This window comes from Netta rufina (assembly GCF_964035555.1).
Source record: "Netta rufina genome assembly, chromosome: W".
Lineage (NCBI taxonomy): Eukaryota > Metazoa > Chordata > Aves > Anseriformes > Anatidae > Netta > Netta rufina.
The window spans coordinates 1,862,589-1,886,774 of NC_140139.1; the positions used below are offsets into that span (position 1 = coordinate 1,862,589).

Below are 24,186 nucleotides of genomic sequence, written 5' to 3' on the forward strand. Positions count from 1 at the left end.
ATCGGGAGGAGATTTGGGCTGAATCCAAAGATTTGGGATGAATCCAACAGCGTGCCCAAGAAGCTGCTGATTTTCAGCAGGTTCCAACGGGTTCCTAGGGAGGACACTTCAATCTACGTCCCTCCAAAACATATTGAACGGTATTTTTAAAAATAGTGCTGGAATACATCACTGGACTCCTTCCTCAGAAACTTTTTGTGTTTGGTGTTGTTTTTTTTCCTCCCAAATAAATTTTCTAAGCTTTCAAGTAAAACTACAGGTATTTCGGAACAGGATTCAGTAAGGCTTCAGCTCAGCCATTAACACTAAACTGATCAGCACTCTCCAACTGGTCCTGCTAGCGGAGGTGAACACGTTGAAAACTTATCCTAAAACTTAAAACTTTGGGGTTTTTTTAATCCTGTCCACTTGGTGCCAACAATTACAGCAACGACGGGAAAAAGTTATGGAGTGCAATACAATTCAATCACCTATCCTTTTTTTTCTTTTTTCCTGCTGGAGACAAATACAGACATCAAATCTCTGTTTTTAGGTTTAAACAAAGAAGTCCTTGCCTAAAATTAAAGAAGATAATTGCACCACCACGTCACCCTGATTTAAATTAACACAAAATCTATTACATTCACACTTCCTTGATATTATAGTGATGAAGAGCAGGTGGAAACCCCCTCCCACTTCATGGTTTCCCTACATGAGGGCTGCAGGATGTCGTGTAAATAAACAGGGCCTCCTAAACTGAGGAATGAGCTTGGATGGTGGTAAAGCAGATTCTTCCACTCGTACCAAACACAGACCAGCAAGAAAAACTTCACCGCAGCACCCTTCTGGACTCCTGAATGCATTAATCAGGGCTGCAACTCTGGTACATTCGACCAATTTTAAAAAGTCGTGTTAAAACTGGAAGATAATTTTAGTGAAACTCTAAAAGAATTGCCTGGAAACGTCTCTACACTGCCCCCCACTAGTAAGTCGCTTGTCCCACTTGCTGTTGTAATAAAATATTAAGGTTCTTCCGTTCCTGTGGCATTTATTCCCCTAACAGCCACACTTTATCAGTGGTTAACAGCTTAACATCGTGTCACTGAACCTTTGGAGCATCCAGTAGAATGAAGACAGGGTTAGCAGGCAAACTTATTCAAACTACTCCATGACTTAAAACCTTATTTTAATACTCAGAAGCCTGCCACTCGATTTAACGATGCAGTTTGGCAGCAGCACGGGTCCAAAGCGAGATCTGCTTTGGCCAAAGCATTGGTTATCCCTGAGCTTTCACGTTTTTACGTGTTTAGGGTTGCGTATAAGCTCAATGATCTTACTTGTTGAAGCCACAGGAATGTTGGGAAAGTTAGTGGTGCTGGTAGTGCTAGCCTCGGTGGGAGCTAACATGGCTGGGGTGCTGTAAGGCTCCGTAGACGCCCTGTTACTCGGCGGGTGCTGGATGGTTTGGACTGAATGTCCTTCAGCTGAAGACAACGATGGCTGCGCCTCGTAATCGTGAACGTATTCGTCTTTCACCAACATGCTTGATGGGGCTGCGAAGAAGCAAACAGTTAAACATGCAAAGCAAACTTATTTTCAATTTTTAGCTGCACTTTGCGCTTTTCGAGTGCAAGTTTTTTACTTTCAAGCACTAACAATGCCAATGAAACTACCGGGGGAAGAATTTAACCTATATTAATGTTTCTGAAACGCTGAGAGAAACATCTTTAAATTACAAATAAGCACTGGACGGCAAAGCAAACCACTTACTTCATTCAAACTCCCATCAAAATTGACTAGAAATAATACACACCACAAGGAACTTAGTACCATTTCCACCAGAACTTGTTTCCATACATCTTTTTGTGCACATCCAAGTGAAACTCCTACACTACATTAATTTCCTTGTTCGTTTTTAAAGTAACCCTAAATAGATTAAAATCCGACTGTAATTTTTCTGTTTCCTGCTCCAAAACCAGCAGCGTGACAAGGAAACGGGTTAAGTATTTAACTTCTGGTTAGTAAGATTTGATGATGTGCAAAAAGATTATTATCCAGAAGACACTGCTAACACAAATTAGCAGAGATGAGCACTAAGTAAACAAAAATCCTAAAAAAATCAAACTTAAAAGCTTTTGAAGTCATTTTTGCTCATTTTCTAATAACGTGCTAATAACATGGGATTACTCAAACTTTATTTTTGAGTTTCTTCTGGAAGAAATAACAACATTTTTGAAATAAAGCTGTTATCAGCTGCACAATCTGACTTCTGAGTAAGACCCACTGGACATTTGATGTCCAATTTCTCTCAGTTTTCAGGGAGGTAACAGCATCAACTGCTTCATTCCACTGCATGTTAATGACACCGTGTCTTATTTGCCAATCTGACCACTTGCTTGTTAAACTGCTTATTAAATAAGCATCCATTACAGCCAACGCAGCTAATTAGTTAATTACCCAGGTGTACTTCTTTCATTTTGTTGGGGTTTATGAGTTGCAGGCAATGGAAAGAGAACAAACCTGCGAACTGAGCTGAGGCTTCTAGTTAAATTTATCAGCACGCTTGCCTCTTGTACACTACGTAGTTAATTTTCCAAAACTGGAGAGAAAAAGCCATTTCTGTCTGCTCTTTATCCTCCCTCCGTGCATAGAAATAAATCGTGTGCATATTGAAGAGAATTGAACACAGTTTGTCCCGAAAGAAACGCGGCAGGAAACAGAACTGCTTACCAGAACTCTGTAGTGTCAGTCCTGAGAGATCTTTAAAAAAGAGAAAGAAAAAAAAAGGGGGGGTGTGAGGAGAATTATAACCTTTAACAGCGTTTGAACATTTATAAGCCTTTACAAATTGATGTTATAGACTATTTACTATGTGATATACAGTTCCCTTCTATCACTACACAACTCCCCGTGCTAAATTATTTCTAGAATATACATTAACAGTGTGTGAAGCAAACCAAGGCTCGGCCAAAAGCCACAAACTGCTCTTTAACATTGGAAAGAGAGGTTAAAACGACGATTCCATCAAGCAGATGTACAAAAACACACAAGAATGATTTATAATCAGATCATTAACAGCGAGTATTCTAAGGAGGTCTTTATTTTCGACATTCCACAGGCAAAAAAACATTTCCCATTTCATTCCCACCACTGTTCCCTTCCGAAATCCAAAGGCTACTTACCGATGCCAGGCGATACTACACGCTCATAATGGTAAGGGTTTACACAGACACTGTCACATTTTAAGTCAAAAGCATACTGACAATATTTAACATGCTTGAGTTCATTTTTATGAAGATCGGGCCACCTCCAAAGACGGGCGTAAATCACATGAGGGAATCCCTTGCGACCGGCCACCTAAAAAGTCAGACACAAAAGGTGAGTGGGAAAGGGGCACGGCCTTGCCTTTTTACTGAGCGAGGAGCAAAGCTGGGGGAGGACAAACACAACCTGTCTCCGGTATCAAAATACGAGGGGGGAACAACAACAAAAAAAAAAACAGGTGGTAAAGTTTGGTAAAGTTTACTCAGTTTCCTCGAGTTCTGTGCTCAACGGGAATATGCATCTGGTTTTGCTACGGTTAAATCAACCCCGTGGTTTTTAAGGAAAAAAATAAAAAAAAAGACTGCGTCCAAAATGGCAGAAGCAGAGTTTGTGCTTAATGTCGTGTGTACGTTCACCTTCCCCACCGTGGCTGACGAGAGGAGCTTTGCCCCCAGAAGAAGAGGACCGAGGCGCTAACCTACCCCCGGAAGGAATTTCCAAGTAGCAGAATGCCAATCCGTCAAAGTGACAAAAAAAAATATAATAAAAATAAAAATAAAAATAAAAATAAAAATAAATAAAATGCTTCGAGGGTAGACAGCGGAGCTAGCCAGCAAACACGACATCTGTCCTGGAACGAGGAAATCGCAAGCCAAGCTCTGCAGGTACTGAGTACTGACGACAGAAGGCTAACGTACACCCTCGGAGTACCTGAGCAAGGGATCTTAGCTCTTTCTTCCCACTGCTGACCACCACAGAGCGAACAGAAGCTTGTCGGGAAAATCCCGGGATCAACAGCCGAATTTGGTAACGTGACCCTGCTTTTTTTTTTAATTTTTTTATTTTTTTTTTACTGCCACACACACACACACTCGTTTAGAACGGCTGATCCACCACCTTCTGCTCCTTTTGGGAAGAAAAACGGCAACAACAACAACAACAAAAAAAATCAACTACGCTTCCTCAACGCGCTAGGATCCTGCGTCACTCACTTTTGCTCCAGCTTCGCTAGGAGGAAAACATCTGATTTGTCACTTGTACTAACCTGAAGCCTCCCATCCAGCGTTCTCTGTATTGTAACGCACTTGCTAGGATGAGCTCCATTTGTGGTTATAGCTGTAATCAAAGAATCCAATTCATCTTTTTTCTCCTTTAGCTTTTTAACTAAACTTTCAATTGCGCGTTTGGCAAAAGTTTCACTCTCTCCACCTTGGCGATGGCACATCAAGCTGTGAACAATGCTCAGACAAGCATCATTACTTGTTGGCGTGTTAGTAATAGACATATTGTCCATTTGTCACAGCTTTCTCTTTCAGATCAAATGTCAGTTTTGGGGGCTGTTATGATTCTCAAGCTGATGAACAAGAGATGATCCAAGTTAAGTGTTAGATGTACTGTCTCTTGGTAAAACCTAGGAGGAAAAAATAGCTCCATTAGAATTGTGTCTTTAACAAATTGCAGATCATGTTTCTAAGGAAGCCGGTGGCTTTTTTTTTTTTTTGCTTCTTTTATTTGCAAGCTAAGTGCAGGATATTAAAAGCACATCAGGAAAAAAAAAATCTGCAGCGCTCGTCCCGTGATAGCTAAAACATGCTTAAGACACTGCCTGCACAGGTTCAGAAATGAGATTTTTGGGTTTTTTTCCCCTAGTAACGGCGGTTAAATAATGTTTATATCCGTGTACACGGAGGGTGTACATCTAGGAAGGCAGGAAAAGGAGGAGAGGGGCTTCCATCTCCTACGCTTTGCACCGGGAGGGTGCAGCCAAGGAAAAACATCGCCTGGGAATCCGGGGGGCGCTGATTCCACCAAAATTCGGGAGAGCCAAGAAGCACGAATGCAAACCAGCATCGCCTTTCATCCTCAGCTCCAGTCAGCGAGGCGCTGACTTCAGACTCGAGCAAAAAGCTGCCCGTCAGCTCAGCTCACTCTGAATTAACCCTGCTCGTGTCTTTGTGCTCGGGAGCTCCAGGCTCTCTCTCCTCGGTTGTTTCCAGCTCCTTCTGGGTCAAGATAAATCAAGCGAAGTCGCTGAGAGCCTGTTTCCAAACGGGCTCTGTCAAACAGAGCGGCTTGTACTAAAGGTACGGCAAGGAGCGAGCTCGCCCTTACGCATTTAACCTTTCGATTTTGTTTTAAAGAAGAATTTGCAGCGGTTTGTGGTCGTCGTGGCACTCTCCCAGCTAGCAGACCTCCTCTTTGCGAAGTTATTTCCTGAAATTAGAAGAGCTGGCCTGATTTGGGGGATTCTACGTGAACTGATTTGTGCGTTTTACTGCGCTTTATCCAGAAATACAGGACAGCAGGCGTCGAGCAAAAAAAAAAAAAGGAGTCTGATGTTTTCCCAAAGCTGCTCTGCCCGAAGGCGCTCATCCCACCGCCACAGCCCTACAAGCTACACGGGATTTCTCCCCCGGCAAACGATTCCCTACAAGTTTGAGTAGGATTGCCTTACCTAGCCCTTCTAGTTTTTTTTTGGCGCTTGGACTCGATAAAGCCTCTTTTGAAAGCCAAGCCCAACCTGCCAGTCCTTCTCCATGGCAACCTGCGCTCATAAGAAAGCCGCCAAAGCTCGCCAGGACATCGTTCGCCTTCAATACGAGGCAGCATCCCGGAGAGACACGCGGAAATCATCAGGAATAAGGGACTAGATAAAGCTAGCAGCCCCAAAAAAAGCCATAAATAAGCACTTAACACCAGGAAGGCAGCTCCACGCGCCTCGAACTGGGAAGAATTTCGCTCGCTGGCTTGCAGGGGGGATAAAATCCCGCAAACAAATCCTTTTGGAAGTGGAACGGTCTCCAGAAACGTTGAGTCACCCCCCCCCCCAGCTGCCACCACACTCAATAGGAGTTTCTGAGGGCTCAGCAGTTTTCGGAAAGCCGGGCCACTTGTTCGGGATTTGCAACGCCGCTGCGGGGTCATTCGGGAGCCTGGCTTACCAATCCCTCCCCCCCCGGGTTTAATCTTGGGGTTTTGAGCCCCAAAAACCTGGCACCTATTGAGAAATGCAGTTAGATTTCTTGGGAAGTATCTAAAGCATTTAAGAGGTCCCCTCCGGTTTGGCATTCCGCTTTTGGGATGATGAGGAGAGGGAGCACGAAGAAAACAGCAGCAGGAGGCAGCGCTGGAGCAAAGCTGCTGGAACGAGACCCGAGCGGAGCACGGGAGGAAAAGGCACCAAGTGTTTCACCCCACCTCAAGGAAAGTCATTTAAATTGGGAAAAAAAACATATTAAAGGCACTCTGCGTCCCGTAACGCAAAAGGGATCCTCGAGGGAGGAAAATAAAGCAGCTAGCACGGCCAGGTAGCTAAAAACACCTCTGATTATCCCCTGCAAACACGCCCCTATCTCGAAACCAACCCCAAACCACGACCGGGACGCCGCACGCTTACGGAGGTGACACGAAGGAACACGAGCCAGCGGTCCCACAACCCCCCAGAGCTCAGGGAAGAGGGTTAATCCCGGCCCCACAGCGCCCTGACACACTACCCGCCCCGTTTACAGTAGGGTCGGAGCCAATCGCGCCCGCGGAGGGCTCGAATTCCCCCAGGAACTCGGGCTCTAAAAATGTGGCCGGTCCAAATGCCACCGGATAAGGACTTTAAGGTACGGGCAGAAGGCCAAAAACCACCCCTCACCCCTCCGGGGCACTTTCGGAGCACGTTTTATCCCTCGTTTTCACCATTTTCACGGTAAAACCACTTCTTTTCCAGCCCCGAGAGAAGCAGGAGAGCCTTAAGGCCGTTTGCTGGACGCATCACCCCATTCAGCAGGGTGATTTGGAGCGTTTTAGGTTAAAAGAAAACGTTCAGTGGCGTTATTTTTTAAAAAATCAAGTGTTTTCTTTCTTGTGTGTACGGATATTTATAAAAACACGCGCGTTTTGCAGCCGCGGCACAACTGGAAGCAGCGTTTCCGTGCAGGTGGCAGGGTTAACGCGGGGCTTTTGGGAAGCTTTCGATGCTGAAACGAAGCAGCCTCGCGGGCAAGAAGCTCCCGATACAGCGGTGAAAGCCCAGAAGGGGGACAAACATCCCAAATAACAGGGCGAGGGGACACTCTAGGGCCGGGGGCGTGAAATAAAACGCCAAAAGCACTTCAAATCCTAACCATCGACTCCAATTAGTCCATTTTAAAGCAAGCGCACGGCTAGAAAACAAACAAATAAATAAAAATAAATAAAAATAAATAAAAATATAAAAAGCCACGAGCCTCTCCCTCTTGCTGGAAGAAACTTCCCGGGGTTTTAGGGTTCCAGGTATTCAAGGAACGACGGCGGCGGCGAAAAAAACACCACCCCGGCACCTCTCCTCTTTTCAATACAAGCTTCTGCACGGTCAGAGAAAGAAGCACGAGACGAGGAAGGGAAGCAAATTCCTTTCCAGCTGCTCTGTCTGAGCCGCCCAGCGGGACTCCGCGCCCGTCCCCCTGCCTAAAAGGGGGGTGAAGGAGAAAGGGGAAAGAGCCCTCGTGCAGCAAGCTGCAGGTGGCAGGGCCCCTTGCCACAAAACCCGGGCTGGGCTCTCCCTCGGAGCATCCTACAAGCCCCATCTTCCCGCAGGAGGCTTCCCTCGGCGAGGGCAAACAGCAATTTGCCCGAACCTCCCAAACAGAGGCAACAATTGCGGCCCAAGCCAGCAACACGAGGCGCAGGCACCGATTCCTCCCTCTCGGCCAGCGTTTTTTGTTGTTTTTTGATGTTTTTTTTCCGACGCCCCGGCACTGGGGTGTGCAAAGTAACGTCTGCTCCTCGCCGGGATAACGAGAAAACAAAAAAAAATAAAAGAAAAGAAAAAAATATTCGAGGAATAACTCCGGGGAAAAGCCAGCGTGGAAAAGGCCAGCCCTGAGCCAAAAGCTGGGGTGTTTTTTCGGCGAGGTTTCCGAGGCGGGCAGCCGGCGTCCTGATGTTCGCAGCGGACCCTAAAGCTTTGTTCTTTCTCCTCGCTCCCAGCTCGGCCGCCCATTGTGCGAGGCGAGGCGAGGCGTGAGGAGCCTTCCAAAGCTCCTGGTGAGGAGGAGCTGAGCTTGGAGAGCAGGCGAGAAAACTTTCTCCCAACCCGCTCGCGACCAGCCAAAAGCCCCAGAGCTCCTTCTCGGGGAGAGGAGGGCCGGGCGTGAAGGATAAATAAACCAGCAGCTGAGGGAAAGGCGCTGCCAGGCCTTGCTGAGAGCTCCCAGAGCCCTCCCAAAGGGGATGAAGGGGGGGGGGGGGGGGGGGAGGCAGCGAGGCTCTGAGGGGAGCCCAGGGGGGGTGCAGCCCCCTGAGGCCTGGCTGGGGGTGCTGAGGGGGGGGGCTCAGCGCTGCTGCCGGGCGCGGATGTTACCTGGGGCCGCTCTCCAGGCTCGGCCGCGCTGCCGGGGCCGGCCCCGGTGCGGCGGAGCGGGGCCGGGCCTCGTCCTCCTCCTCCTCCTCCTCCTCCTCCTTCCTCCTCCTCCTCTTCCTCCTCCTCAGCCGCCCCCCCCCCCCTCCCAGCCCCGGCCCAGCCCTCCCCGCCCCGCTCCTTGGCGGCGGCGGCTCTCGAAGGGCAGGGCAGGGCCGGGCCCGGCCGCCCCGGCACGGCCGCGGGGGCTGAGGCGGCCGTGAGGCGATGGCGGCTGGGGCGGGGAGAGGGGGAAAAGGGGAAGGGAAAAAGGCAAAAAAAAAAAATAAAAAAATAAAAATAAAAGGGGGAGGCCGGGGTTATAAAGGGGGGGAGGGGAGGGGGGGGGGGCGGCCGCGCTCCGGCCGCTCGAGCTCCGCCGCCGACACGTCCGGGCCGCCCGCTGCGCATGCGCCGCATCCGGGAACCCGCCGAGCGCTGAGAGGATGGAAAAAGGGCGGGACCGGGAGGTGGAGGGAGGGGGGGGAGGGGGGAGCGCTGAGGGGATTTGTGGCGGGGAAAGGGGGGAAAGGGGGAAAAGGGGTTGCCAAATGGCCCCACAACGGTGAAACCCCACAACTACAAAGCTTCACAAGTGCAAAATCGCCCAACTGGCAAACCCCACAACTGCGAAGCCTCGCAACTGTAAAACTCGTCAACTACAAGACCCTGCAACTGCAAAACCCCTCAACTATAAGACCCCACAAAGCCCCACAAGTGCAAAACCCCACAACTACAAGACCCCACAAGTGCAAAATCCCCCAACTGCAAGACCCCACAATGGCAAAACCGCACAACTACAAAGCCCCACAAGTACAAAACTCCTCAACTACAAGACCCCACAACTGCAAAATCCCCCAACTACCAAACCCCAGAACTGCAAAGCCCGACAACTATAAAATCCCTCAACTGCAAAACCCCAAAATTATAAGATCCCACAAGTGCAAAACCCCTCAACTACAAGACCCCACAAGTGCAAAATCCCCCAACTACAAAGCCCCTCAACTGCAAAAGCCCACAACTGTAAAACCCCACAAATGCAAAGCCCCACAACTACAAAACCCCACAAAGACCCACAACTGCAAGACCCCTCAAAGCCCCACGATGGCAAAACCCCACAACTGCAAAGCCCCATAACTTCAAAACCCCCAACTACAAGACCCCACAAGTACAAAACCCGTCAACTACAAAACCCCACAACTATAAGACCCCACAAAGCCCCACAATGGCAAAACCCCACAACTACAAGACCCCATGAGTACAAAATCACCCAACTACAAAGCCCCACAACTGCAAGACCCCTCAACTGCAAAACCCCTCAACTGCAAGACCCCACAAACGCCAACTACCACCAACGAAACCCCGCAGAGGCGAAACCCTTCAAACACAAACACCGCAAATGCAAAACCCCACATGTGAAACCCCAGGACGTGTGCAGCCCCACAAATGCAAACCCCAAAAATGCAAAACTCCGCGAATCCAAGCCCCACAGATGCAAAACCCTGATAATTCAAGCCCCATAAATGCAAAACCCCATCGAACGCCACAAGGCACCAGCGGACGACGCTTTTGGGGCCGGTGCTGCCGCCTTTGGGGCATCTTTCCACGGGGCAGCCGCCTTTAGGGGCGACGTTTTGCTCGTTAGGGTTTGGCTCGTCGCTCCCCTACAGCCACGTACGCTCTTTATTGAAGAAAACGGGAAGAAGACAGAAAAATTATACACGAAATTTAACTTCCCAGCTCAAAACCTGCCAAATTTGTGCATTTTTATTAGTTTTTTTATTCAAAACCTGATTTTTTTATTACGTTTTTTCTTTCTTTCACCTTTCAGGAACCCACGGCAAGGGAAAAAAAGGCTCGAAAACGCCTTTAATGCTCATTTTTTTCCAAAAAAACTTGACTTTTTCAGGGGGATTTCGAGCGTCATCAAGTCCTCGGCCAACGCCACCTCTTGGCCGTCCAACGCCGCCTCCGCCTGCCTCTTCAGCTGGGTGACATCGGCGTCCCCCTCGCCGACCCCAGCTTTGTAGCGCTGGCTGAAATGAGTCAAAACCAATTTTTGAGCCCCGCACAGCTTGGCGAAAGCAGCCGCCGTTTTTGGGGTGCTGTGGCCGTGCTCTTTGGCCTTCCCCTCTTGGCTGTCGTCCAGCGTGGCTTCGTGGATCAGCAAATCGGCTTCGCGGCAAAGCTCCGCGGCTTCGTCCCCGACCGGCCCCGAACAATCCCCTAAAATGCAGATTTTTCGGCCGGGCACCGGCTCTTCTAAGACGTCCGAAGGAGAAATGGTTCTGCCGTCCTCCAAAACGAGGGAAATTCCGTTCTTCAGCTTCCCGTACGCCGGACCTGGCTGAACTCCTGGCAAAGAGAGGCGAAAAAAAAATCCTTTAGGGCGAGATTTGGTGTATTTAGAGCTGTCTTACCGAAAAAACACGACCTCAATGCAAGCAGCACTCGACAATTCATACAGCTCGTACAAAATAAAGCGCGTGCAACCCTATCGGGAAGTGCTTTTGAAGAAAAGTTACGTTCTTCAGAGGGAAATCAATAAATTCCTGCAAAACGCGCTGCCGTCCCTTCCTCGGCTAAGCCACAGGGTGCTTTTTAAGGCTTTCTGAGCTTGGTTATTCCTCTCCGTACCGGAACAGGCTGCGATTTTAACTGGCATCGGTGGTTTTTACAGCAAAAATTCGGATTGCTGCCTTGCTATAAACGTATGAAAAGCTCTGCTAGAAAACAGAAGATGGAATCTGAATGGATTACAGAGCGGCGCAGCAGCCCTGATTTAACAGAAACCCTACAAAGGTGGCCACAAAAAGGTTTCAGCTGCTTAACCCCACGGCGTTAAATACGCTGGAAGCTGGAGTCACGAAGCTTGAACCTTTAGGCCTTTCAAAATTAGTTAAAAAGAGGAAAAATAAGTAGTAGTAGGAAGTTACCGAGGTCTTTCAGTTTTTCTACGTTGAGTTTCCCGGGCCGGGGCTTCTCTTCCACCACGAAGCCGAAGGAAGGCACGCGGTGGAACAGGCGAAAGGCTTTCACCACCAGCTGCTCGTTGTCCAACAGCAAGTAAGAGTTTTCCCCGGGATCCAGCTGGAGAATTCTCCCCCGGGCTTCCCGGGGAGATATCTCGTCTCTCAACAAAGAAAAATCTTTAAATTCTTCCGCAGGGCACTGGTCCCGCGTAGGGACGAGCTCGTGGACAACGTAGGGGAACGCGAGTTGGGAGTGGGAGAGCTCCATGGTCCTCCAGATGAAGTTTCTCAGTCCGATCGGGCCGTAAATATCGAGGGGTGGCTTGGTTGGGTCGGGGCTGCTTTGGAGGCTGAGGGTACACAGCAAGCCGGGAAGCCCGAAAAAGTGGTCGCCGTGGAGATGAGTTATGAAAATCTTGGTTATTCTGCCTAGGGATCAGGACAAAAGAGAAAAAAACAAGGTAAAAAATAAACAAAAAATGGATTTAGCAAGCGAAATGATCTCAAATAATAATAAAAAAGCATCCAGTTTTGATTTCAAAGGGCTTTAAAATTTTTCTTTTTCTTTTAAAAGAACCTCGCAGTCCCCTCCCGATTGGTTTTCAGATGGAAAAACTTTGCGGCCCAGCTGAGTTTGTGGGTGTCCTTTGGTGTCCAAGCCCTTTGGTGGCTTTTTCTCCTTCTAGGGAAGTAGAACTTAAATTAAAACGACACCACCAGCAGAGAGATTATTCCAATTACCCCGCTGTTCCTCATGAGGGTAGCCACTTTACGTTTTCCTCCATCACTTCAGGTGCTCTTTTCTGCAAAGCGGGCAGCCACCAGAACGTGCAGCGTCTCCCCTGTTGCAGTTTGCGGACAGAAAGATGTCAGGGAACGAAAAAAAAACACAGTTTTTGCGTGACCGCAACCCTTGGCAGCCGTTTTACCATTTTCATCACGTGTTAAAACGCCACAATAAGAAGGACCAAATGCCTTTCGGTTTAAGGACGATTTAGGAATGATCACTACTTCGGTCTGTTGGCTTGCGCGCTAAATCTGTAGTTTAAACCCAGTCTCTGCTCCCCGTTTCACCCTGCAAAGCCGAAGAAATTAATTCAGGAGAGCTTCGTTCAGAAGAGTTTGGTCCTCAAACACAGTTCGGCAGCGCCGAGCGATCAGGGACTACGGCACAGCAGGTTCAGCAGCCGCCGCCCATCCCCAGATGCGCACGCGTGTTTAGCTATGCATTCGAGTAACAGGAGCACGAAGGGCAGAGTGTTTTGCTCAGATCTCAGGAAACTTTTCGGCACTCACCTGCTTTCAGCTGGCTTTTCATCAGCTGGGTTTGCGTCCCCTCCCCGCAGTCGAAGAGCCAGCACTCGCCTTCTCGCCGAAGCACCAAGGCGGACGCCCCCCTCGTTGGAGAGGGATACGCTGAGCCCGTCCCGAGGAACGTTACATCCATCGCCATTTTAAACGTCTCGATACCTGAAAGAGAGATTTTTAAGTCCCCGAGCAGATGTATTTATGCGGAGAAAGCACCAAATGTTGTTCTTTTAAGGGAAGGCGCCTGACGTATTTGAGAGTACCTTATTTTCAGGTGGGTTTCCACTTCACCTCAGCCTTCAGGCGCCTCAACAGTGCTGGGGGCTGAAAGAGCTTCAAGCTGTCGCATCCCCAGGAGGCAGATTTACAGATTTCTCTTCCTTTAGATGAGGATGTTGTGAGGATTAATCCCTCCGAAGCTGAAAAAAAAAAAAAAAAAAGAGAAGAAACCAGACTGGGGCCTTACGCCCTGCCTTTGTACCCTCCCAGCAGCAGCAGGCAGAGGCTGGGGGAAAGGCGGGGAAGCTCAGATCAGCTTTCTCGATAGGCAGGATCAAAGTTTAATAATTTTTCTATTTTATATCTGCGTGACGGGAAGGTTTCAAAGCCCGCGCCCGGCGCTGCCACACGGCGCTGGCTTCGCTTTCTCCTTTCAACCTCTCGGCGCCTCGCCCCGGCTGGCTGGCGTGAAACAGCATTTTCAGGAGTTTCAGGCAGGAGAAGGCAAAAAAAAATAATAATAATATATATATAAAAAAGCCACGGTGAGGGCTTTGAAGGTTCCTCCGGGAGCAACGCTACAGGTAGGGCAAGTTTTAATTAAGAAAATCCGCCGGAGAGGCGGCCAGCTCCCAGATGGGACCGCCTCTTGCGCGGGGAAGCCGGGCAGCGTCTTTGCCGGCCGTCCTGAGGCTTTTCTGAAGCGAAAATGAGGGAAAAACGGGGTTTTTAGGGCCGTGTGGTGACCGGGTGTGAGGGGGGGGAGGGCTCAGCCAGCACCTCCATCCACCCGCCCTCAGCACCGCGGCCGTAACGGTAATAAAATGCAAGCCACGACCACGGGAGCCACCAGGCGACCCCCTCGGGCTCCCCTCAGGCTCCCCTCGCTATTTGGGGTCCCTTTAGTCCCGTTCCCGGCCCCATTCCCGTTCCCTTTCCCGGCCCTACCCGTGCGGGTGGCCCCGGCGGCGGCAGGCGGAGCCCGCGCTCTGTGGGGCCGGGCCGGCGGCGGGGCCACCCCCGGGGCCTCGGCGTGAGGAGAATCGCGCCCCAAGCGCCAATTTTGGGGGTTTTTGGGGTTTGCCGAGGGCCAAGCGGTGTGGCAGCGGGCTCCCAGTGGGGTTTGGAAGCTGGGAGCTGTGGGAGCGGTGGTTTTACGCCATTCCCGGCCCTGCTTGTGGCAGCCGGCGGGCCGCGGTTTCCTGTGAAGGATGCAAACTGCCAGGGGACACACACACACAAGGATTTTTCTCTTCATCTTACACATTTCAGCAACAATCCTTACAAATAGTCACAAAACTGTGCCTAAAACCTGATAATTCACGTCAAATATCCCCCTCTTCCCCCCCCCCCCCCAACCCCAAACGCAGTGTCCCAGTCGAGCGGATGGATGCCACAGCCACTTGCACCTAAGACTTGTTTGGTTTTATACTTTTTTTTTTTCCTGTTAAAAAACACCTAAAGGTTCTTCAGACCCTTAAAGGCTTCAGTGTAGAGTGCTGTGAAACAGGCAGATGTTCCAGAAAAACTTCTGAGAGAAAAAATTTAATCGTTTTGCTTACAGTCCGCGTCCCTGCTTGGTCCCTTTTGTCCCTTTATGAGGGACAAAAATCAAGCAGACTAAAGAAAAAATAAATAAAAGTAAAAAAAAAACTGGGAGATTTGGGTGATTTCTACATAGGTCAAGCATTATTGTTGTAGAAGAAACAAAACCAAATGTAATTTAGGCAAAAGGGAATGCGTTTTACTAAGAAAATAGAAGAGCAGAACACACATTTCAATAGAATTACAGCGTAGAAAGGAGGAAAAAAAAAATAAACAGGTCACATTTAAATACAATTTTAGTTTCAACGAAGCAATAACCCTCCAAAAGTAAAGCCAACCCTGGATAGATCAGGCTAGGATCTCACAAGCACTGCAGCACGGAGTCGCAGTGTAAGGTAGATGTGCCTAAGGTAGAAATAATTTTGCTGTTTTATTTATTTTCTCAAAAAAAGTCGATCTTACCGCTGTGCGGTCCTAACAGGATTCGTGTTTTTGTTTCAGAAAGGAAATATTTAAAAGGTGGAGAAGTCTGGTGCTGGATTTGCCTCACAGTTCACCCAGAAGGGGCTTTTTGCTGCCACGGTAAGATGTGTTTCAGGTCAAGGTAGCTGCATGCGGAATTAGATGTCCCTTCACCAGAGGCATTGCGTTACTCAACTTCAGCTGTCAAGCGGCTGTAACGAGAGCTTTGCTCTAGATTTTCTCCTTGCTCCAGTGTTCAATGTAACAGCAGTCCCTGCCTGTTACAAGCATCTGTTAGGAAAGGGGACGGTGTCGTCTTAAAGAACCCGAAAACGGCAGCGGGTCCTCCTCCTGCAGTGTTCCTTCCTGAGCGGCAAGCTGAGAAGCAGCAATTAATTCAAAGCTTAATTACGGCTGAGGAATTGACCAAGCTGCGATTGAATCTATATGTTTTATTTAAAAATAAAATAAATCTGAGATGAAAGGGAGGAGTGAAAAGCAGTTAAAGTGTGAGCTGACGTTCCCAGCTGCTGATGGAAAAAGGGCTGCACCTTAAAGGCAGAATTCTGCAGAATACTGCAGATTAGAGACGACTCCTGTTTTCCTACCGAGGGTCAAAAGCCCGCTGAGGATGAACTCCTGGCCTGAAAAAAACCATCAGAGCGAAGAGACGGCTGCAGAACTTTTTTATTTTGTAAAGCCACGTTCGACTCACGGACTGAGGGCCCTGCCTTTGCCATGGGGCTCAGCCAGGATGCGAGATCAGTGCGTAGGATCCTTTCAGCACTCTTCTGCCTAACGAGGACGGCGTCAGAAGAGGCGAGGAAGTGTGCGTTGCCGCTGTCTTTCGATTCAGGGAGGCAGAACCCCGCCGCCGGGCGGAGCTGCGCTTTCAGAAGGTAAAAACAATCGTCCGCTAAATAAATAAATTCCTTTTTTTTTTTTTGTTTTTTTTGTTTTTCTCGGTAAGATCACGAATTTAAATACGCTAAAAACAGGCATAGCAAAAATAGATGAAAAAAAAAGCACTCTTTGTAAAAACATCACGTGTACGCGTTGGTCTTTTTCGTGTATACGCACATGGACAAGCTGCAAACCACGTTAGGTGGCGACGGGGCGCTCAGAGCCCCGCCGGACAGCATTTTACCACAGTTTGAACGTGCAAAACGTTCCCCCCCCCCCCCCTCACCGTTTTCTGCATTTCGATAATCAGTCTTCTTTCCTCACCTAGGTAAAGCCTTCCAAAAGCTTCCTGCTCTTTCTCGTTGTTTTAAAATCGGAGGCTAGGCCAGAGATCACGTCCAAAGAGGTACAGAGACTGGCAGACAACACAGAAAGCCCACCAGCCTTCAATGTGTCGTGAGCCGCCCCCTTCTTTTGTTCCTGAACGAATTCCCTCTGCTGTTGCCACAAAGAACACTGCGCGACACGGCGATTAGAAGACTGATTACGGAAAGCAGAAATGAGTGGTTCTGGAAATCAGCAGCGACGAGAGAGCAGCACGCACATGCAGCTACGACATCGTTAACCAAATGATTGAGCGTGGGGAGGGCTCTAAGGTAGAAACGCCATGTCCTTTTCCCAATTCATCCTCGAGAGCTCTCTCGATGGGTGCCGTCATCCGGACACAGTTCACCGGACGCTTTGGGGGGAGCGGGGAGCGACCTACGTCAAGGGAGAAGGGCAGAAGAGCCACCGAAAGAAGTGAAAATAAATTACAGGACTCAACGGGCATGATTTCAATTGGTCTGAAAAAAAAAAAGGGATCCCTGCAGAGTAGGAGGTACTGCCTGAGGAGCGAGAGCTTCTGGTCCATCAGTGAACCTTAGACTCCGGCCAGTCGTAGACATCTGGCATGAAGGATTCGTATTCGTAGGTCCAGACTTTGGATCGAATGTACCGGTTCTTGTCCGCAGGCTCGGGGTAATGGAAAGCCATGTTGTTGGCATACAAAAACTCCATCACCTGCGAAGGTAAAGAAAAAAAAGCACCGGGCTACAGCCACGCTAATAATATTATAATAATAATAATAATATTTCGGGCTTAGCGAGACAAATCGCAAAATCTTTTCACAATTCCTGCGTGATCGGGGTCTGAAAATTTCCTGTCAGTTTGTCTTTCACACTCACCTTGACAGCGATGTAAATGGAAACTTCCCTGATATTGGACAGCGGAGGGTAAAGCCTTCCCTGGGCGAGCTCCTCGTCAGTCAGCTGCTCCGCCAGCGCCTGAATTAGAAGAGCAACAACTTCTCACCTACCAAATAGGGGCAGGAATGTGCTAAAATACCCAAGAAAACCCTGTTGGGGTGCTCTCACTACTAGTTTTCCTAAAGCAGGCGGTCAAAAATAATACCTCGGAGGTCAAGTCTACAATCTGCGCCCGTAGCAGGCTTCGTTAAATATTTAACCGAGTTAAACCCATTTTTTTTTTTCCCCGACAGGAAGGAAACCAGAAGAAAATCCTCGAGTTTCAGCGAGATTAAGGTAAGCTCCCACGCTTACCTTAGCGGCCTCCAGGAAAACCTTATCACTAATATGTCGAACGCTGCTGAGGATGACGGCGAGAGCCACGCCTGCAACAAAACCATCGCCGATTAGGGGCCACCGCGCTAACTAGGGAAGCCAGAAAAGCTCCGAAGATTTGTAATGTTTAAGATTTAATACCTGGGAAGATGTAAGCGTTGTTTCCTTGGCCCGGTTTGAAGGTTCTTCCGTCTTCCAGGGTCACCAGGTCGAAGGGGCTGCCGCTGGCGAACAAGCAGCGTCCCTGTGGAGGCAAGGGAAAGAAACCATCAGCCCCAAAAAGACCAAAAGAGACCAAAAAGACCAAAATTAGAAGCCAACAAAAGCCCACGCAGTACAAACACGCGGTGGCAGAGGGCACTAAAGCACTGTCAGGCTTGCCACCTAGTGGAAGAAGAAGGAGGAGGAATAAAAACGTAGCGGTGATGGCTTCGTTTCCTTCCCGACTTCCTGGTTTAGCGAAAAAGTTCACAGCAGCCAGGATCAGGCTGCTCCTGAGGAGGAAAAGATGAAAAACACCAGCAAACCTGGCCCTGATTCCTTCCTCACGTAGTTAAGATTTTGTTCTGCCTAACAAAATCTCTCTGAGACACTCAATAATCTTCATTTTAGAGCGTTTGCTACCGAAAGCTGAGGGGTAGATTTCGTCCAGGGGCCGGCGTGATTTCCGCCTAGGGCTCGTTTTGGAGCCGTTAGATTCGGGGCTGCGCTTAAAGAAATAAAAAAAAAAAGGCTTTTTGAAAAGCCCCACCTTGAAAGTTTATGGTTTAAAAATAAGAGAGGAAATTCCCAGACAGCTACAGACACCGGGAACGCGAGGAGAGAGGGTGACCGACTGATTATCATGAAGTGGCCACCACGTACCTCTGTCAACGTATAGGCTTCCTCCGCCGTGCACTCGGCTTTCACCGTGGGGTTGCTCAGGGCGAATATGATCGGGCGCTCGTTGATGGAGCCCATCGCCTTGATCACGTCGGGGGAGAAGAGGCGGCCGGCTCCCGCGACTCCTGGAGCAATGAATCAGCGATTTATGAGCTAGCAGGAGCACACGGAGCCAAAAGGAAAGAGAAACGGAAGCGATTGGGCTCACCGATGATGGCGGAAGGTCGCAGCACGTTCACCGCGTCGACAAACGTCTTTGGGATCTGCTCCGGAGCCGGGTGGGTGAACGGTTCCTGGTTGGAATCCACCTTTTGTTCTCGGCCCTGCAGGGAAACGTGGATTTTAGCCGTGAGGACGCGTAAAGGAGGGGTATTTCTGTGGTATTTTAAGGCTTGGTGCAGCCTTACCTGAACCAGCAATCCGTATTTGTCGAACATCCATATCCTCTTGTAGGCTTCCTCTGCTGAAACACCGGTTTCCATCATGGCCATGACGATGAGGTTCGCGATTCCCAGGGCAGCCTTGGGGATAAAAAGCCCCCGGTTTTTATTTTAAAGGATCCCAAAAAGGGGTCTGTCGTCACCACCGTCTTTCCCTCCACGCGGGGCTGAGTGTAGCAGGCAGAGGGAGGTGCAGAGCAGGGCTGGAGGCTTTTTGCAGCTCATTAAGTGATTTTGTCAGCACCCTAGAAGCAATTTTGCTGACAAACCAAGGAGCACGGCGCTTCTACTGCCGCTACCAAGCGTCTGCTGCAACCAGCCACTGATTTATCTTCCTAAGAAAACCACGGCTTGTTCCTCCGTAAGGCCATCAAAATTAACAGATGTGCTTCCTCCCTTTCCTACCGAATCATCATTTCATGGTAAAATCCCCCTCACCTACACAGCTCCCTGCTGCTTTGATAAATCCACGCAAAAAAAAAGTGAAAAACTGAGCCCTGGCAGGTGTCAGGCTGCTTTCGGATAGCATTTTTGCAGCAGCTACTCCCTCCTGTCGGTGCAGAATCCTTTTTAAGGCACGGTGAAACGCAAAGAAACTTGAAGAATCTGCAGATCCTGCGAAACCAGGGAACAGAACACACTTAAAGTCTCTAAAACAACACAAGATCTAAGAGATCTCACCTCTCCTGCTCCCAGGAACAGCACTTTCTGCTCTGAAATCGGCTTGCCCGTGGCTTTCTGTGCTGCCAGCAGCCCCGCCAAGGCCACCGAAGCCGTCCCTATAAAAGCAGGACAAAGATGAAGAGAGTTGAACAGATCTACGCGGCGGATTTTGTCCAGGAAACGTTTCGGCGCGTCCACGAGGAACGCAAAGGGCGTACCTTGGATGTCATCGTTGAAGGTGCAGTATTTCTCTCGGTATTTTCGCAAAAACCGAAAAGCGTTGTGGTTTCCGAAGTCTTCGAATTGGATCAGGGTGTTCTGGCCGTACCTACAGAACACGGCAAATCGTTAAAACTCACCAAATAAACGATTATTTTACAGCAAATCCCGCCCGTTTCTCTCCGGACAGGGGATCCAAAGAGCTCCATCTCCATTCCGTGCACATTTAACAGGTAACGACAAACAGGTCACAGAAAAAAAATTGCTAGAGGCAGAAATACGACAGCATCTCTTGCCATCTACTCATTTCTTTATTCCTGAAGTGATTCTTACGAGGATGGAGTATCCTGGAGTTTTCTTGCCAGCAGTTTTGGCCGTGCAGAATATTTAGGGTCATACCTGTCTGTGATGGCCTCCATGAACTCATCGATCAGGTCGTCGTAGACCTGCGAGCGATCCCTCTTTTGGTACAGGCCCATGTAAAACGGATCTTTTAAGAGGGTCTGAAAAAGAGCACAGCAGCAGGGTGAATCGCTTCCTTGGAGTTCATTTCCCAGAGGTCACATTTTACACCCTTTTCAAAGATTTATAGGGCTGCCATATCTGCTTCCAGCCTGTATCAACGCTCAGGAACTTCAGCTGCCGCTTGAGGTTGGTTAAAAACTAACTGAGGTTTTTCTGGGATAGGCATTTTATTTACATTACTGGACTCCAAATCGCTTCCCCTTGCTCCAAATGTTCGGTTTTAAGATGCTGAAATAAAAAATCTTCTCTTATAACACCAAAAGCTTTTAATTAGATATTTTTTACAGCGCTAAGTTTCAGGCAAAGCTTTGTCCAACTCACTGTGTTGTCAGTTCCAACGTCGATGCACACAGGCAAGCATTTATCTGGATGGATTCCTGCACAGGCCGTATACAAGCAGAGTTTCCCCACGGGAATTCCCATCCCGTACACCCCGAGGTCTCCGAGACCCAAGATCCTTTCTCCATCAGTGACAACAACAGCCTGAAAACAAACAGAAATCAAGCTATCGACGATTACTGACATTTTATAAAGTTTATAGCGATACAAATTGTTTTTTTTTCCAGGCAAATAATCAGGTATATTTGTACGGTTAAACAAAGAACACATTGCAAGGATTTTCTTTTCTTTTCTGGATTTTTTCAGGATTTAACTCTTCAAGACGTGCCTTATCTTCGTTAGCTCTGGCTTGCAATCATCCTCAAACGACTGCCAAGGACGCGTTATTCAGCGCTTAGATTTCCCTCAAATGCTAGCCCAGAAGCCCTGCTGGGATTAAAGAATAATTAGAAAGAAGAATCACACGATGGCAGTACCTTGACGTCGTTCTCTGGCCAGTTATTCACAATGGACCTGATGTGACCTCTGTCTGAGATGGAAATAAATAACCCTCTGAAAGAAAAAAAAAAGAAATATTTGATGGGTGACAATCAGAAATTTAATTTTGCTTCGTAAAACTGGATTCTAAACAGCGAAACTTTATTAAAATTGAAGCGTTGCCATCACTGACACAAAACATTCAGAGGACAATTTGTCGTATGCATTTCTGTTCAGTTATTTGGATGCTCTGGAACAAAACCACAGAGGAAATACTTTGCAGGAGTGCTTCTCTCTGGGAAAAGGAGAGGCAATGAAGCAGAAAAGAGCCCAGAAACCCCTCCTGAGCTCCAGGTGAGGCTGGCTGGCCTTCAGAGATCCCTTTCAACCTACTCTTGCCTCCAAATCCTCGGGAACCTCAAGGAAGAAACAGAAAACAACAAAAAATATCAGCGCTATCCATCTCCTGTGCTTACTTTGGTCTCCTGAAGATGTGTCCGTACTGGGAACAGGCGAGGCCCACCGTTGGTGTATACACGATGGGCATTAACCGCTCGATGTCGTCTTGTAAAACCCTGTAGAATAACTTCTCGTTCCTCTCCTGGATTCCCATGATGTAGATATACCTGAAACCGAGAAAAAAAACGACATCGATTTACCAATTTTCACATTTACGCTTGCTTAAGACAAGGTGAAAATGATCGAAGCAAAAACTTCACGTGATTTCTTCATGAAATTCCTTTTTCTGCTCAAGCTGGACACGTGGATACACGTAGGCGCGTATGAAACCAGTGCCAGGATGCTAAAAACATCCCCTTCGACACAAGAAACGAGCAAAAAAGCTTAAACACCAAGCAAAAAAGCACTCAAAAATAAGTAAGTAAATAATAAATGAACCAAATGACCCCCCCCCACACTTTTTCATCCAACCTGAGGGTTACAAACAACCGAAGAAGGTTATTTTGGATATTTAACGCCACGAAATGTTTATTTTCAGCCGTTTCCATTTACTTGCAGGAGAAAAGAAGGCCGGCGGGGCGCTTACTTCTCCAAGGGGTCCGTCATTTTGGCCAAATTCTTGTGGAAGCGTAAGGCTTGAATGTCTTGGGTCTCTATTTTGGGAGGAAGAAGCCCTTGCAAGCCGAGCATCTGCCGTTCGTGCAACGTAAAGGCCATCCCCTGAAAACAAAAGAAAGGGCAGAAATAACTTGTCTGTTTTTTTTTTCTCCAGCATTTCCATTTCTCCTGGATTTTTTTTTTTGCCATTATCCACTCCCGGGACGTTCGTGGCTGGAATATCCCAAATGTTATCACACCAGGGTGGCTCCGGAGAGATATTTTGGGGTGGGTGCCCTGCAGCAGCTGCCCCAGGGCACAGATTTGGGCATTTTGGGCTCTCCTGCGTGGGTTTCCCTCCTGAGCACGGCTTTTCCTCTGCGCTGAGTCCTCGGGTGCCCTCTCCCAGATGTCGTTTCCCTCTGTGAAACGGGAGAAGAGCGACGAGATTCCACCGCAGATGTTTAGGACTCAAACCACAGCTGGCTCTTGAAACATTTCCCAGAAAGAAAGGGTTGACCAGAGCATTGGGAGGTCACCCAGTCTGCTCCTTACGCTCACAGCCACAAAGAATCTGCATTTTCCCACTTATTTGCACTGCTCCAGACCCCAAAAAGTGACCGAATCACCCTAATAATTCCGCTCAGATCACACTTCAACCCAAATCCTTCATTTTTTGCTCCAGGCAGTGCCCGATCCCTTGGGACTGTAACACTCGGCGACCAAAAAGCCTCATTTTGTCACAAATTCCGTTTCAGAAGAGCTAAATTGAGGAAAAAAAATAAAAAATCCCATTTCTGCCAGGAAAAAAAGAACAAAAACCATCAGCTATTCTGCAAAAAATACTCGCAAATACTTGGATTTGCAAAGCGTTTGACCCTAAAATACCTTATTTATTATTATTTATACGATACTTGATTTTTGACAACCTTCCGTGGAATAGTTTTGATGATACTGAACTCAGCTTCTCCTTTTTTTCTATTATCTGCAGATGATTTGTGAACCATTTTATTCTTTTTTTTCTTAGATCTGTTTCGGTTTCACTTCCACATCCCTCGCGTGAGATGTGAAAGGACTCCCTGGGAACGTTAAGCTGCACGAAACCACGGGCAACCCAACTTTCTTCCCCTTTCCCTCCGCTGCCTCCGAGTTCATCGCGAGAAAACTTTCTCCCAACCCGCTCGCGACCAGCCAAAAGCCCCAGAGCTCCTTCTCGGGGAGAGGAGGGCCGGGCGTGAAGGATAAATAAACCAGCAGCTGAGGGAAAGGCGCTGCCAGGCCTTGCTGAGAGCTCCCAGAGCCCTCCCAAAGGGGATGAAGGGGGGGGGGGGGGAGGCAGCGAGGCTCTGAAGGGAGCCCAGGGGGGGGTGCAGCCCCCTGAGGCCTGGCTGGGGGTGCTGAGGGGGGGGGCTCAGCGCTGCTGCCGGGCGCGGATGTTACCTGGGGCCGCTCTCCAGGCTCGGCCGCGCTGCCGGGGCCGGCCCCGGTGCGGCGGAGCGGGGCCGGGCCTCGTCCTCCTCCTCCTCCTCCTCCTTCCTCCTCCTCCTCTTCCTCCTCCTCAGCCGCCCCCCCCCCCCTCCCAGCCCCGGCCCAGCCCTCCCCGCCCCGCTCCTTGGCGGCGGCGGCTCTCGAAGGGCAGGGCAGGGCCGGGCCCGGCCGCCCCGGCACGGCCGCGGGGGCTGAGGCGGCCGTGAGGCGATGGCGGCTGGGGCGGGGAGAGGGGGAAAAGGGGAAGGGAAAAAGGCAAAAAAAAAAAAAAAAAATAAAAATAAAAATAAAAGGGGGAGGCCGGGGTTATAAAGGGGGGGAGGGGAGGGGGGGGGGGCGGCCGCGCTCCGGCCGCTCGAGCTCCGCCGCCGACACGTCCGGGCCGCCCGCTGCGCATGCGCCGCATCCGGGAACCCGCCGAGCGCTGAGGGGATGGAAAAAGGGCGGGACCGGGA

At 49.1% G+C, this 24,186-nt stretch overlaps 3 protein-coding genes across 7 annotated transcripts in view; all 3 read right to left on the reverse strand.

Moving 5' to 3' along the window:
- SMAD4 (SMAD family member 4) overlaps positions 1-8,920 on the reverse strand; it is a 17,412-nt gene extending 8,492 nt beyond the window's left edge. For both annotated transcript variants that reach the window (XM_084304405.1, XM_084304404.1), the window contains exons 1-5: positions 8,576-8,920; positions 4,289-4,654; positions 3,162-3,336; positions 2,710-2,739; positions 1,317-1,532 (exon numbers count right to left, since the gene is read on the reverse strand). In XM_084304405.1, coding sequence (XP_084160531.1) covers positions 1,317-1,532; positions 2,710-2,739; positions 3,162-3,336; positions 4,289-4,537 — 670 coding nt within the window. In that variant the 5' untranslated portion in view covers positions 4,538-4,654; positions 8,576-8,920. The remainder of the gene's footprint in view (positions 1-1,316; positions 1,533-2,709; positions 2,740-3,161; positions 3,337-4,288; positions 4,655-8,575) is intronic.
- Positions 8,921-10,344: 1,424 nt separating this feature from the next.
- Positions 10,345-14,043, reverse strand: LOC311220781 (zinc phosphodiesterase ELAC protein 1-like). Its single transcript, XM_084304363.1, has 4 exons — positions 13,155-14,043; positions 12,880-13,053; positions 11,548-12,012; positions 10,345-10,966 (listed from the first exon to the last, which is right to left on the reverse strand). The coding sequence occupies exons 2-4, from the start codon at positions 13,034-13,036 to the stop codon at positions 10,488-10,490; spliced, it is 1,101 nt and encodes a 366-aa protein (XP_084160489.1). The 5' UTR covers positions 13,037-13,053; positions 13,155-14,043; the 3' UTR covers positions 10,345-10,487.
- Positions 14,044-15,549: 1,506 nt separating this feature from the next.
- LOC311220817 (NAD-dependent malic enzyme, mitochondrial-like) lies at positions 15,550-24,031 on the reverse strand. Of its 4 annotated transcripts, none has more exons than XR_014619269.1 (16): positions 22,233-23,532; positions 21,664-21,813; positions 21,187-21,262; positions 20,693-20,854; positions 20,246-20,349; positions 19,846-19,955; positions 19,646-19,743; positions 18,932-19,045; positions 18,733-18,847; positions 18,507-18,649; positions 17,784-17,886; positions 17,622-17,692; positions 17,247-17,345; positions 16,942-17,082; positions 16,625-16,782; positions 15,550-16,536 (listed from the first exon to the last, which is right to left on the reverse strand). XR_014619269.1 is itself a non-coding variant. In XM_084304432.1 (16 exons), exons 2-16 carry the CDS (start codon positions 22,361-22,363, stop codon positions 16,750-16,752), a joined length of 1,650 nt encoding a protein of 549 aa, XP_084160558.1. In that variant the 5' UTR covers positions 22,364-22,366; positions 23,684-24,031; the 3' UTR covers positions 15,550-16,749. The 4 variants fall into 4 exon arrangements, 2 of the variants coding, with proteins under 2 accessions (XP_084160558.1, XP_084160557.1); XR_014619270.1 differs by having other exon boundaries at positions 15,550-16,001; positions 16,345-16,782; XM_084304432.1 differs by adding an exon at positions 23,684-24,031 and having other exon boundaries at positions 15,550-16,782; positions 22,233-22,366.
- Between the last annotated feature and the right edge of the window lie 155 nt (positions 24,032-24,186).

Coding starts and splice junctions, on each gene's coding strand:
- LOC311220781 (XM_084304363.1), bottom strand. CDS start 13,036: ATGGCGATGGATGTAACGTTCCTCGGGACGGGCTCAGCGTATCCCTCT. Junction 12,013..12,879: donor GAAAAGCCAGCTGAAAGCAG/GTGAGTGCCGAA, acceptor CCTGATCCCTAG/GCAGAATAACCAAGATTTTC. Junction 10,967..11,547: donor AGAAAAACTGAAAGACCTCG/GTAACTTCCTAC, acceptor TCTCTTTGCCAG/GAGTTCAGCCAGGTCCGGCG.
- LOC311220817 (XM_084304431.1), bottom strand. CDS start 22,453: ATGGCAAAAAAAAAAATCCAGGAGAAATGGAAATGCTGGAGAAAAAAA. Junction 19,744..19,845: donor CTTCAACGATGACATCCAAG/GTACGCCCTTTG, acceptor CTGCTTTTATAG/GGACGGCTTCGGTGGCCTTG. Junction 18,650..18,732: donor GCGACCTTCCGCCATCATCG/GTGAGCCCAATC, acceptor TCATTGCTCCAG/GAGTCGCGGGAGCCGGCCGC.